This window comes from Lissotriton vulgaris, chromosome 4_1, assembly GCF_964263255.1.
Source record: "Lissotriton vulgaris chromosome 4_1, aLisVul1.2, whole genome shotgun sequence".
In the NCBI taxonomy this organism is placed as follows: Eukaryota; Metazoa; Chordata; class Amphibia; order Caudata; family Salamandridae; genus Lissotriton; species Lissotriton vulgaris.
The window spans coordinates 1,026,946,576-1,026,961,562 of NC_141691.1; the positions used below are offsets into that span (position 1 = coordinate 1,026,946,576).

At 46.7% G+C, this 14,987-nt stretch overlaps 1 protein-coding gene across 1 annotated transcript in view; it reads left to right on the plus strand.

Moving 5' to 3' along the window:
• ADAMTS16 (ADAM metallopeptidase with thrombospondin type 1 motif 16) overlaps positions 1-14,987 on the plus strand; it is a 975,864-nt gene that overhangs the window by 512,296 nt on the left and 448,581 nt on the right. The window contains exon 11 of the mRNA XM_086965269.1: positions 13,040-13,135. Coding sequence (XP_086821395.1) covers positions 13,040-13,135 — 96 coding nt within the window. The remainder of the gene's footprint in view (positions 1-13,039; positions 13,136-14,987) is intronic.

The window sequence follows — 14,987 nt, forward strand, 5'->3', positions numbered from 1 at the left end:
CTAGTGGATGAGATGAACTGGGCCACTGGGAATCTGGAGTATTCATCCATGATGACGACTAGGTATTTCCCTGATTGTAGGGGTCCATAAAAGTCCATGGCAACTTCCTGCCACACCACATCAGGTAACGGGGTCATCTGTAGGGGTGCGGGCGGGTTGCTGTGGCTGGTCAGTTGACAAGGGTGACAGTCTTTCAGAGTGTCCTCGACCATCTGGTCGAGGGCCGTGAACCAGACACGCTCTCTCAGTGCTCTTTTGGTGGACACGACTCCTCGATGGCCCTCGTGAGCTAGGTCGATCACTCCTTGTCTCAGGGTTATTGGGATGACTATTCTGTGATCTCTCAGGAGGAGGCCATCCTCCGTTACTGAGAGTTCGTCAGCGACATGCCGAAAGACTTGGAGCTCTTTCGTGGTGTCGGGATCTTCTTCTTCTTCCTGTGGGTGGTACCTCCACCTGTTGGATTGTATGCGCTTCAGTACGGTCTGTAGGATGGTGTCTTGGTTGGTTGCCTCCCTGATGGTGTGCAAGGGTATGGCTGGTGGACGAGCATGACTGGACACAAAGTGGATGTATTCTTCCGCGATGGAAGGTGCTGTCTCTGCTGATTCCCGGGGGTGGCGGGACATGTAATCGGCTGGATTCTCCCCCTTCCCCGGTTTGTGGACAATTGTGAACGTGTATTCTTGAAGTCGTAGGCCCCACCTTTCGATCCTGGGGGGCATCTTGCACTTGGGATTTCCATAGATCGTGACGAGCGCTTGGTGGTCGGTTATGAGTGTGAAATGTTTCCCATATATGAAGATGTGGAAGTGTTCGCACGCCCACACGACGGCCAGGCTCTCCTTCTCAGGGTGGGAATATTTCTTTCAGGTTCCGTGAGGCTCCGACTGGCGTAGGCGATGATCCGCCGCTGTTCCGAATCGTCGTCGTATTGGGCCAGGATCGCCCCCAAACCCACTGGGCTGGCGTCGACAGTGATCTCAGTTTTTCTCCTGGGATTGAAGTACGAGAGGCAGTCGGACGATTCCACGGCGTGCTTGATGTCTCTGAAAGCATGTTCGCATGCCGGGGTCCAATCAAAAGGCTGGCCAGATTTTGTGAGGAGCCTCAGTGGGTGGCTTACAGTGGCATAGTCACGAATGTAGCGGGCGCAGTAGCTCGCCATTCCCAGAAAGGAGCGCAGATCGTTGACGTCAGCTGGACTCTTGGTGTTGTTGAGCATGGCTATTTTGTCGGGGTCTGGCTTCATGCCATTGGACGAGAAGATGTGACCGAAGAATTTCAAGGTTGACTGATGAAATTCGCATTTACTTTTGTTGAGAGTCAAGTTTGCGTCCATCAGAGCATGGCAGACGCGGTCAAGGGCGATGTCGTGCTCTCGCATGTCTGAGCCGTACACCAAGATGTCATCACTGTAGTTGAGGGAATTCGGTATGTGTTGGATGACCAGACATATCGCCTCTTGGAAAATTTCAGCGGCAGATGAAACACCAAAGCTGAGACGTTTGTAGCGGAAGAGACCAAGGTGCGTGGCGAAGGTGGTGATGGAACGAGAGCAGTCGTCTAGCTCGAGCTGATGGTAGCCCTTGTTGAGGTCCAGTTTAGAAAATACCGTAGCTCCATTGAGTGCCGTAATCATGTCACTCAAGTGTGGGCTGGGGTGTCTCTCCCTTTCGATAGCCGTGTTCGGCAGGCGCATGTCCACAGAGAGACGGACTTTGTCGGGAGTCCCTTTTTTGGGGACAACGACCACCGGGGACACCCAGGGAGTGGGCCCCTCGGTACGTTCGATGATGTCAGCGTCCAAAAGGTCCTGCAGTTCGTTTGCAACCGCGGCTTGCAGGTGAAAAGGCACTCGACGCGGATGTTGAGCTACAGGCTTGACTCGTTCATTGATGTGCAGGTGAACTTGCCGGCCTTTCAGTTTGCCCAGGCCCTGGAACAGCGATGGAAATTTCATGGCATAGTTAGAACTGTCATTCACATTGAATAGAATATGCACCAGCCGCAGGCGTTCGGCAGTGTGGAGGCTCAGCAGACAGTCGGCATCAGGCCCTTTGATGACGTGGATGACTGCCGGGACAGTGATGGCGCCATGTGTGAGGGTGGTGTCGAACTTGCCTAGGCACGGGAGAGGTTTTCTTGACATCCATGTGTACACACGGACGGGTGCAAAGCGCAAGTGAGGCTTGGGAACCATGCGTTCGTGCTCGGCAACAGAGATGTAGTTGAGCGACGCGCCACTGTCCATCACGAATTTCGCTGCGTGAGTTCCCACCATGATGTCAAGCCGTGGGTAGCGTTTGAGCTGATCGTTATCAGCAATGTTGACGTACTCCGTAGTGTAGGAAGACCGCCTGGATGAGGAAGATCTGGAGTCTCTTGATGGAGACCGACGATCCCATTTGGAGCGTCTAGACTCGTGGCTGGAGTGAGAAGACGCTGGGGACCGAGCAGGTTCATCCTGAACGGCTCTGACGTGGTACCGTTTGGTTTCAGATCTCGAGGGCCTCTGTCGGCTAGCTCGTCTGTCATTGTCACTGCGTTTTTCTCTGTGGTAATCGCTGCACATGGCCTCAAAGTGATTGGACCGTCCACATTTTCTGCAGCGTTGGCCCATGGCAGGGCAAGAGTCGATGTGAGGGTAGTCGTACCCGCATCTGAAGCACTGTCTCGTGCGTTCGGGTCGCCGCTCTCTCCTCTCAGGATCTTTCGTTCTATGGTCCGGTCGACGTCTGGGTGAGAATCTGGATCGGCGTGACCTGTCACGCGGGTTGCCTCGATATTCCTGTCGACCATGTCGTGGGTCAGAGACACGGTTGGCATGTTCGCGGCTAGTACTGGGCCTAATCTCGATGTCCGCCGCGTTTTCTTCCGCCTGGTCATACAGCCGGGAATTTTCTTCAATTTCTGCGAGTTCTTGCGGTTTTCTCAGCAGTCGTCGTCTCAGCGACTCCGAGTGACACCCCGAGATTATTTGGGACTTGATGGCCGCATCGGGCGAGAAATTTGTAAAGTCACAGTATTGGGACTGACGTCGCAGTCGATGAATGAAGGAGTTCAGTGGCTCTTCTTTGTCCTGGCGCTGTTGGTGGAACTTGTGTCGCTCGTAATCAACATTCCTTTTGTGCAGAAAACGGTTATTCAACACTTCTCTCACTTTGACATAGGTGTCGCCGTCATCAGTTGGGATTTCTCGTACTATCTTGCTGATTTCGCGCCCTCCTAGGTTGCGAAGGGCTATTATCTTGTCTTTGTCTGGCTCAATTTTGGACCCTTCAATATAGTCCTCAAAGTCCTCTAGCCATTCTTGCCATTTTAGGCCCATGCTACTTCCTGTTGTGACTGTTAGGGGCTCCGGTGCTCGCAGGTGTGTGCCTCCCTTGACTTCCTTTTGCGCTGGAGCGTTTTGCGCGTTTTGGACAGGAGGGTTGGACATCTTGGCGGTGGGCCTTCAGGGCTTGCACTTCACTCTGGTCACAGTTATTGGCGTTCACTTCTACAATTGTTCGCTTCAGCCACCAATGCTTGTTTGTTTCTTACTGCCGTTATTTGTTTCTATAGATTCACTGAGTTCTCTGCTACAGCCGGATAATTTCACTACTGGTGCTTGTGTTAACTTCTTGCCTGACTCAAAGATGGCCGCCGTCTATTTAGATGGGGTTTGTCTTCCACGTTGCCTGACCTTAAAATGGCCGCCCCCTCTGCAGTGCACGAGGTTCTCTCCCTCGCTCTGGACACATGTGCGCTGTGCTGTTGTATTCACAGATGCAGGCGGTTGCAGGCTCCTGCTTCTCAGATAGGTTTTTTTTTGGGGGGGGCTTTCCGCTGCTCAGCGCGGTCTTCTGATCGCGCGCGCCGACCTGGCGTTGAATCTCGCGCATCAGGCGGGAAAATGCTTCTCTCGCCTGCGCAGTGACTTGCAACGTGATGGGGCAATGTCGGAGTGGGCTCCCGACTTTCACTCACGGTTTTGGCGGGTCTCGCGCATCCAGCGCGACCGGCTCCTTTCTTCTGGCGCTTGCACTCAGCGCTCTTTCTTCGTTCTTGGCGGGTCTCGCGCGTCCAGCGCGACCGGCTCCTTTTCTCTGGCGCTTCCATGCGGCGCTCTATCCTCTTCTCTCGGCTCTCTCCGAGGGCTGCTGGGTCACTCCTGGGCTTCTTCTGTGGCGCCTTAGGATCGCAGTTGCAGCGGAGCTCTGGACGCTCCACGCCGCGGGACGGGGCTCGTTCGGGTGGGTTTGCTGCTGGATCCCACCCTTGTCGCCAGCTGTCGTGTCCTACATCAATCATACACGGACACCGACTTATATCTCTTAGCTCTTTATTAACACGTGTGCTCAGTTCCCCGTCCCTACTCTAACTAACCCCTTCCTGTCCTGTCCCCACCTCTTCCCCTCTGCCCACCTAGCTCCGCCCACCCCAACTACTGGACTGCTAACTCCGTTACACCCTCTAGTGCTGGCTTTGGGTAGGTAGCATCTCATTATGACCTGGAACAGACTACATTTCAGTATGCACCCCAAAAAAGCGTAGATAAATACAACACTGCAATACAGTGCTTCCAGTGCAGCATCACGGTCAAAGAGCCACAGAAAACGAAGTGTTTTTGCAGTTTATTTATAGCGCAGATCTGCCCAGAGCCACGGCATTGGAGCGCTTTACATGAGCACCGGCTACATTACACATGCACATCAGTACTATGGGTACAGAGTCGCCTTATAACACGTGACTTTTTCGTCCTTGTGTGTTCCGTGCAGCGAGTATATGTCCATTCTATCTGATACCCCGTGACTTTCACTGAGTACTCACTACCGTAGTCCAGTCTGAGCACGTGGAAACAAAGTAATTGGTTAGTTGATCTCCCTGGTAAATAACGCCCTGACCTGAAGACTCTAATCCCGGCTAAGTAACGGCTCTCCCTATATGTGTGTGATTCTGGGCAAAACCGTTGTGTCTTTTTGTGCCTCTTGGGTTCCTCCAGCTGTAAACAAAAGCAGCCCTTGGAAATGTACTTAGTGCCTAACATTCAGCGCTATACATACTAGAATGATATTGCAGAGCTCTCCATTAAGCCTGGAAACATCCATTTTGTGATCTGACTTGACTTGAACAGAAGTTGCCCAGCATTAAAAATAGAGGTGGGGGAGGTGGGGGATGTGGTTCAACCACTCTCTCCACGCGTGCCAGTGTCTGTGCCCATAAGTGCTTGTGCCTGTGCATCTGAGTGTGCACATATATGTGTGCAGCTGCACTTGTCTATCCATACATGTGCCTGTGTGTGCGTGCCTACGCCGAGCCTCTAAGTCCGAAGTCAAATGCAGATTTCGAGGAGCCCCGTGATGATTACACCCTCGCCCCCGCCCCTCCGGAACCCTGTAACTATTAGGCAGCACCTGAGGGCTGAGCTGCCAAGCACTCACCAACACTTACTCTAATGAGCACGTTTACCCACCCCAGCCCTGCTGGGTTGTGAGAGCACATGCTGTGGGTGAGCAATACCCCCCCCACATTAGTCATTTTTGACACGTTCTTAATTTGTTGGCATTGGATTTTTTATAGCGCCAACTACACCAAAACCCTAAAACCCTCTGCTCTCAGTGTAGGTATACGTATGTGGTCACCTCTTATTTAACTCGTTTGTCTCTTCTACACTCCCTCTTTTCTTCCTCGGGTGCATGCATGTGTAGCTCCTTGCAGCCCCTTACTGTGAGGTCAGAGGAGGCTGCTCACTCTCTACTACTCTCTACTCTGTACTACTCTCTCTCTACTACTCTCGCTCTACTACTCACTCTTTACTACTCTCTACTATTCATTCACTACTCTCTACTACTCACTCTACTACTTACTCTCTACTACTCACTCTACTACTCACTCTCTACTACTCTCTACTCACTACTACTCTCTCTTTACTACTCTCTACTACTCACTCTCTACTACTCTCTCCTACTCTCTCTCTACTACTCTCTACTATGTACCGCTCATGCTCTTCTTCTCTCTACTACTCTATTACTTACTCTCTACTACTCTCTACTACTCACTCTCTACTCACTACTACTCTCTCTTTACTACTCTCCACTACTCACTCTCTATTACTCTCTCCTACTCTCTCTAATACTCCCTACTCTGTACTACTCAAACTCTACTACTCTCTACTACTCACTCTCCAGTGCTGGCTATTGTTAGCAGTTCAAGCAGCGATGCACCTTTTGGGTAACACAAGTAATAATAACTTTCATTAGAGTTTTGTGATTTAAAGGTGCTGGCACCACACCTCCTCACTGCCCCCCTCAGTGCACAATACCTCCTTACTGCCCCCTCAAAGCACAATACCTCCTCACTGCCCCCTCAGTGCACAATACCTCCTCACTGAACCCTCAATGCACAATACCTCCTCACTGCCCCCCTCAACGCACAATACTTCCTCACTGCCCCTCTCAGCGCAAATGCCTCCTTACTGTCCCTCTTAGTGCACAATACATTCTCGCAAGATTTATCAAGATTAAGCTATTGGCATTGTAAATAACAATTCCATTTATTTATCTGTTTTCAAAACCAACAGATAAATAAAAATGTTGTCATTTACAATGCCAATAGCTCTAATTTTTGCAAAGGCTAGACCGTTTGCTTGCTTAAAGGGGCATCGCAATGGGTCTCTTTTGGGCTCAGTTTGTATACCCTGGTACAGGCGGTCTGTTTTTTGCAGACTGAAGTGAGCATGCACATTGATGTGCACAAGCTAATTTTTCACTCACTGGTGGAGAAGTTATGGCATGATGTTATGCCAGGTGTGAGTTGTAGTGAAGGGAAATCCTTTCAAGAGAAACTTTTTCTCTCTGGATGTCCCTTCTCTTTTCCAGTGCAGGAGCAGCAACATCGTCGTCATGCCAGCCATTGAACTGGGGACATCGCCAGAACCACCAATGACTAGACCAACACGACCCTGCTTTGAAAACTTAAGTCAGAAGACCGGTGGCAGCCAGCCACCAGTGCGACACTGCTCTGACCTTCCACAGTGAGCAACAAGCATGCAGACTGCAGTGGAACCCAGCCTCAAGCAAAGCGTTTCTCCCTCCCCTTCTGGAGTGGCTTGCAGAGGAATTAGCAGGAGCAGAGTAGAGCCACCCCCTACACTGCTGCGCAGAAAGCTGGAAAAATAACATGGTAATAAAAGGATTTTATTACCGTTTTGTTTTTCCCGGATTTCTGCTGAATTGAAAGGGCAATGAGGGCCCGTACGTCATTGTGCTGATTGACAGCAATGACGAGTGGCCCCTTCAGTTTGAAGTGTACAGGTCGGTTAGACAGCTGGGTTGAAGAGCAGGCATAGGCCTCCAGTGTCCTTACAATCGCTGAGGTAGCCTACTCCAGCCAATCCAGATGCTTCACTCAAGCTGTGTAATAGCACAAGAGCAGCGTCTTTATTGGATAAAGACCTATGGGAGCTGTGGGACCTCACACTTAGAGGAGTCTGAAGCCGGGGACTGAACATGTTGCAGGCTAAGGTAAGAATACCGCTTCGCATCTTTATAAAAGCAGCATGGCGCCCATTGAGAACTTGTGACGGTCGAAGTAATCGCATATAAAATAACGCATGAAAATTTTTAATCAATGTGAATTCCTCGTATCTATTCAAACACGATTGTCCTGTAAATAATGACAATTCAACTTTCTAAATAATTTATGTACTCTATGTTTTCCAATATTGGTTCGATGTCTTGCAACTGAAAGATGGCGCTATTAGGTGTCCTTGTTTGTCCTTTGTCTATTTCCATAAATGCAGCCATCAACCGAAATGCGTCATTACAAAAAGAAAACTGTCTTTTTCGAACTGGCGACACCTTGCGTCTGTCGGCAACTGGGGCGGGCCCAGAGGATACTATTGAATTTATGTTCCGATTGGTGGAACCGGAAGTCCGTGAAAAAGGAGGACCAATACTAGCTGTGCTGAAGTCGCTCTTTTTTCAAAATGTTCATGCTGGAAAACCCCCCTGTAACCCCATTTAATTTTTCAGACTCGCTCGCCACAGTGCTCTCCCACAGAAAGTTTACGCTCACCACTTTCAAATGTCACCAGCCACCACTGGGACAGAAATGTAAGGTAAACAGCAGAAGAACTAACTTACGAATTTGCCAAGGAGGACTGAGCCCTGAGGTCCAACCTTTCAAACATGTGACAACTTCAGAAGAGATATCACCAGAAGTAACACTGTGTAGCAGAGGTAACCACTAGACAAACAGAAAACAATGACACCAAGGCCCAGATTTACAAAAAAGTCATGTAAACCGCGCAGCAAATACAGATGCTGTGCAGCATTGCGTGAAAGGGAGAAAGCAGAGCTGCAACATATCTACCAAGACATTGTGCTATTCTCCTCTCTCCCTGCGCTGGCACACTTTAGGCTGCTAATTAAGCACCAACGTACACACCCTTGCTCCATAGTGCAAAGGCATGTGCATTCTGTAAGGGATAGTTTTTGTACTGGAGGGAGACCATTTCAGTACAAAAAATATACTTTAACACTTTCCCTGGTTTGTATGTGTGCTGTAAAATACACCTGTCTTGGGGAGTGGTAAGATTTTGGTGCACATTGAAGTCTACAATTGCTATGTAAATAGAGATTGGCCCATGGGTGTTTGCATCGGAACACCCATGTATAACCCATGGAACGTCCCTTTGGCACAACTTTGCATTACTTTGGGAAAATATCTAAAGCTAATCCTGACTAGTGTTGGATAGTAAATTTGCTTCCTATTTTCATCTTTAGTGCACTATCCCAGCCAACTTTCGTATGCTCCTCTACCGGTTGAGTCATCTTTTATCTCCCATATGCTGTATCACTTACTTTTTTCTCTTTCCAGTTCTTTATTTTCATCACAATATTTTCTCTATCATCTTTTACACTCTTTGCGTTGTGCCTCCATTTTAGTCTGTATGTCACCCTTCTACCCCATTCTGTAACACTTGCTCAGTGGTTATTAGAAGTAGCCATGAGATATGCCACCAAGATGGCTAAATGAATTAACAGTCAGTGTTGACCTCTGATGTGACCAGCAGGTCACACGTCTGAGGCGCACAGGCCAAATCATTCTTCCAGCTTTCTAAGGTCACTTAAATAAGTACCCTAAAAATGAGGAGTTGGACATTTTTAAATGTTCCCACATTTAAAAATGTCAGCAGTGTGGCATGAGACATTATATAAAAACAAGATAGTAGCTGATGAGGACAGGTCTTAGGACTTAGGACAGTATGGTAATTTAGATGTTACTGAAAGGATAAAAGGCACTCCTTTACTTTGAAGAACCGGGTTTTAAAACCCAGCGGCGCCAGGGAAAACGCCCGATGTCTTCGGATTCCCCTGCCTAGGCAAACAGAGACAAGGGACACTTCTTGATGACGTCAAAGACCAAAGTTTATTGGCTGCAACCAGGAGCAGAGATCTACGAAGCACAACACAGGTGGTTCGCTAGAGACTGCACAAATTCATGGAGCGGAGCATCATCTTTTATGCCACAAATCACATTCCTGGCTAGCATCAATTACATACAAACTGGCCAATCATAGGTTGACATTTCAAACATATCGCATGACGACAATCCCACTTTCTGTTGTCCAGCCCCCAGAAATGACAAGGCAAAATCCAACATTCCTGTTCGAACGGGCCGGACAAACCCATCGTAAAGACCTCCACCCAAATCAGTAATTAAGCCATAAAGGAAGGAACAGAAACAGATGAGAAGCAAGATAGAAGGGTGTGTGCGTGTACCATAAACTCAGCAATGTCCTGCTCTTTGATCTTTATCTGACCAGCTGCTTAACAAGGAACTGGCTCAGCGAGGTCAGCCTCGGGCAAGGGAGTCAGTTCGGCCAGGTCACACAAGAGTCAGCTAAGGTGTATGTGGCCCAAGGACTCGTTCGGCCATAGTCATCGGCCTATGTGAGGGCAACCACACAAAATGGCTGCCACACACAAAATGGAACCCGAGGGTTCAAACGAAATCCCTAAATACGTAGTGTTCTCATTGATAGATTATGACGAAAACACTCGTACACACCGCACTCGTGATTTGCGGTTCGCTGATACCAAAATCGTCTATATCCGACGACCTTCATTGAACAGGTTCAGAATCTCCGAACCACAGACCTTCAGAGTTACGGAACCACAACTTTTGGCTCTAACTCTTCTATATTTAGAATCTTACGGAATTACATTAATGATTTCGTTATTAAGAATATTGCTTAGAACACACATAATTTATTAATTGTATTTTCTCAGGTGGTCAAAGATTCCTTTGCTACCGGTAATCAGCACAACTGGTAAATAGGCCTTTAAGTGCCATGTGTACCTACTGTGAAGTCCATTTCTTGGCCTCCAACAACCCCCAGCAGCAAAGAGGAGGCTGTTGAGGGGGGCTAAGGACAGGACAATGAATCCATGCTGCACAGTCTGTTGCCAAGGAGGGAAATGTCATGGACAGCCACATATTTTGTCGGGGTATACGAGGAACTGAGTAGTTTCTTTAAGCTAATTTATTTTTTCCAGGATCAGAGAAAAAGGGAGAAAACTGTTTTAATGTTGACATTTATATTTCTTTCATATTTAGTCCTTTGGCTTGGACGCAAAGGTAGAAAACAGCTAAATTGGAAAAGAGGCCAAAATCTTCTATTTTAAATCTAGTGAGTTGATAACAAGATGGATCTCTGTTTGATATTTATTCGCTTGAAATTAATAGTGGAGCGTATTTTGGTTGTTTATTTCTTTCATTATGTTTTTTTGGAGTGCCAAATAACCAAGCGCTAACAGAGTGCTTTTTTGATATGTAAGCAGTTGAAATGCAGAGTGAGAGGAAGGAGCATAGATGCTGAAGTAGACAATCCGTTGGCATTGCTCCCTGAAAGCACTATTGTGATTGTTGCTTTTTAGATTCACCAAAGGACAAGACTCCTCTATACCCTTTGTGCCAGATTCCTACCATTTCTAACTAATGTCAAGGAGCATTTATCTCTGAAGGAAACGAGAGTGAAGTTTCCCACCTTTTCTACTGTATTTCCTTGAAAAGTTGATTCGAACACTGGATGGAAAATATGACTCCCTTCCCTCAACTTAACACATCCAGGTGCTCTGACTATGCACTTTACTAGAGGAAGGACTGCCAATCCCTGAAACCACAGATTGCCCTGTAGGAAACGATCTGCCACCATTACGCACTATTTCAATAACCAAAATAAACAAATGGCTACCTTTTGTCAGGCACCAGAGAGCACAGGCATATATGTTTCTGGCATTCAACAGTTATAATGGACCTATTCAGATTGAGTTGTGGGAAATATGCTTCTCATCAGCCCTTTTAACTCTCATGATAGCACAGGAAGCTTTGGAACTGGCAGTGCCTCCTGGCACTTCACAAAAACATGGCTAATCACAAAGATGCCATCAAGACTTTCTGCCCCTTCCACCGCTCTGAGAAGAGTGGCAGACCAGTATATCACTTAGGCGCAAAGGACACTCTACACTACTTAGAGCTCTTTGCTCTAAGATGAATGGATTGGCTTCAATGCACATATGTCACCCAAAAGTCCAACTTTGTAGGATTTATGGTTTACTGGCACCCAGACTGAACTAGCAAGTTCCTAAATCCATTAATCTTTTCTTGCCATTAATTGTTAAAAGTTTTCTGGCGGTTCAAAATACCACAACCCGACTGGTTAGTAAACAGCCTTCGGGGCATCCCATCTGTCCCTTTGCTTAAAGCCTTGCAATGATGCCCTATAAAATAGAGAGCAATCTTTAAACTTCTCACACACAAGACTCTGGCAGGTGAGGGGTCCAAAAATGTACAGGACAAACTGAGACCTTAATACCCGGATAGAAACCATAGATCATAAAAATCATCCCCTTCTCCTCCCTCTACGCATCCGCACATCTAAATACGGAGGATGGGCCTTCTCTCACCTGGCTCGGTTCCACTGGAACAAACTCCCCTTGGTCATTAGGGGACTTTCGTGACTTCAAAAAACAGATCAAAAACCTGGCTGTTTTAATTAGCAGCTCCTGACTCTCTGCTATCTCAAGCGCTGAGATGTCCCTTTGGGGACAAGGCATGTGCTATAACAAATACTGAATAACATAACATAACATAACATAACATAACTGGGGAAAGCCTGGCGATCACAAACAAGATAAAACAGGAATGGCCTCACAGATACTGGGAGAAAACTTTCAGGCTACAGGTAAACTCCAGCTTTGGGAGCTTGTGTTTCTAAAACAAAGAAACTTTACTGGACATGTGCATTGCATTGAACGTGACGAGAGAAGCTACAGTGCCTGAGCCGCCATTTTCCTGAAGGCACAGAGCTCTCTGCCAGACAACTGGAGCTCTCTAAACATGGCGGGTTGTAGTCAGACCACCAGGGCAGCAGAGTGCATCACTTCACTGCCCTGGCGGAAGGAGCACAGTACAGCCCACCAGGGTCTCAATAAAGCCTTTAATCTTATGTTATTCAGATTAACATGTTCATTTAATCTTCACAGCGATAAGAAGTCAGACATGGATTTGATGTTTTTCTGTATAAAGTACACTTTCTTCACTTTCGTTCCCATGATTTCTGAACACGTGAATGCTTGATATGGTTGATAAAAAGGCCCTCTGTATTTGTTTTCTCCACCTCTCGTAGATGCAAACAAAGTGCCCGTTATCTCACTAGAAATTCAATATCTAGTTGAAAAACCAGCAACTGGGCATATTTCCCACGTCCAGGTGCCAAGATGTAATCAGCCATTAACTATGAGCCACACCTACAGATACTGCAGCAAAAAACTTTTTTTTCTTGGCTACCCCCTAGTTATTGATATGTTAAGACTGGAAGTGACAGAATGCATATCGAGAACAAATAAAAGTTTATATTTGCCTAGTGAGTAATGCTGCAGTTACTCTTTGCCCAACTCTCCCCCGGGCCTTTGATCGCTTTTAATGACGCAACCTCGCATTGTGTGTTTTTTCTACATCTGATGTTGTTTACCCTTTTCCCTTTTAGGATATTTGTAAGGCACTCTGGTGCCATCGAGTTGGCAGAAAATGCGAGACGAAATTCATGCCAGCAGCTGAAGGAACTATCTGTGGGCATGACATGGTAAGAAAGAATGGCGAGAAATCGAAAATACCAGCAATGTTAGCCTTCATTTTCAAGAATTGTCTCATTTCACTGTTTAGGCGTCCCGTCGAAATTTACATAAACTGCCCAAGCGCTATTATTCCCCTTACCAGAAAACCAGAAAATGCATAGTTGTTCATTATGGTGGCAAACCTGTACACGCATTAATTTTTAATTTGTATTGCTAATTTAGAAGCATACCGAATGGTAATTGATACACTTCAAAGGTTTGACAAATAATGCAAAGTTAAAAAAGTAAATAAATCTTACATATCTAAACTAAATTAGATTATTTGTTCTAACACTTCTTTGACATCTTCATACACTCTAAAAACTCAAGTACCTTATTCTGGTATTTCAGCATGCAAAATCAATACACCAAAATTAAAAACAAAGAAAGCAAGTTACAAAACAAATTATACGGGCATGCACAGTGACAGATCTTTGGGGCTGCTTAGGACTGTTTTTAAAGCATGCTAAATAAAATTGTCACTCTTATGGAGTATCTGCACTATTGATAGCTTTTGGCCCCTTCAGATTGTTGGCATATTATAACATTGAAGTCTATGACATAAACTATGAATCCTCCATTCAAAGTCATGAGTCTGAGTTAATTTTGAAAAATATTCCCAAATCCAAATCAAAGTTTCAGAGTGTGCCACAGTTGGATTAATTGAGTTGCCTTGATACGCAAGGAACTGCCCTTCTCCCATTTAGGAAACAAGCATTTACAATGCAATGGTTTCGCCTTTTGAAAAGTTTGAGCTATTGGCATTGTAAATGACAAAATTTGTATTTATGTGTTGGTTTTGAAAACAGATAAATAAATGGCATTGTCATTTACAATGCCAATAGTTTAATCTCTGGTAATTGCCACACAAAAACACACAGACCCACACACAGACCCACACACACAGAGCCACGCACACCCACCCAGAGCCACGCACACCCACCCAGAGCCACGCACACCCACCCAGAGCCACACACACCCACCCAGAGCGACACACACCCACCCAGAGCCACACACACCCACCCAGAGCCACACACACCCACCCAAAGCCCCACAGACCCTCCCAAAGCCCCACACACACTCGGGAGAGCAAGCACAGCGAGGGGGCAGGGAAGCAAGCACAGCGAGGGGGCAGGGAAGCAAGCACAGCGAGGGGGCAGGGAAGCAAGCACAGCGAGGTGGCAGGGAAGCAGCACAGCGAGGGGGCAGGGAAGCAAGCACAGCGAGGGGGCAGGGAAGCAAGCACAGCAGTTGCAAGACCTATTTCTTCCTAAATGCTTGTTTCTATATTAAAATACAGATGAACCAACTGGGGCGACATATCCTTTCAAATTTAAAGTGCTCTGCTGTGGGATTCCCTAGCTATACTAACTACTGCCAAGGCCACTATGTCTGCCATCAGAAGCTTTTACAATTTAATTTTTGTGTAAACATAAGCAATATAAAAAAACAAAATATATATATATATACAAAATTAGCACTGTAGCCTTGGAACCCATGCACAAAACCTCAGAGCACTTTTTCAGCCGTCTGTGCAAATGACCAAATAAAATGCCTTCTATCACAATGTCAGACAGCAAATTAATAAAGTTGGCGGACCCACTGCCCCGTGCTGTGTTTGTTGTGGTGGGTGAAAGAAACATAAGAACAAAACTTTAACAGACTAATTGGTGAAGAGGGATAATATAAGACCCAAGCAAGTATGTAGAATTGTAATATTTTGGGGGGAAACATGAGGCTGGCAAAAAACACAAAGATGTCTTAAGGTCAGACCTAAAGAAAGACCGATAGATAGATATTCTGACAAAATAAAGGGCTGGC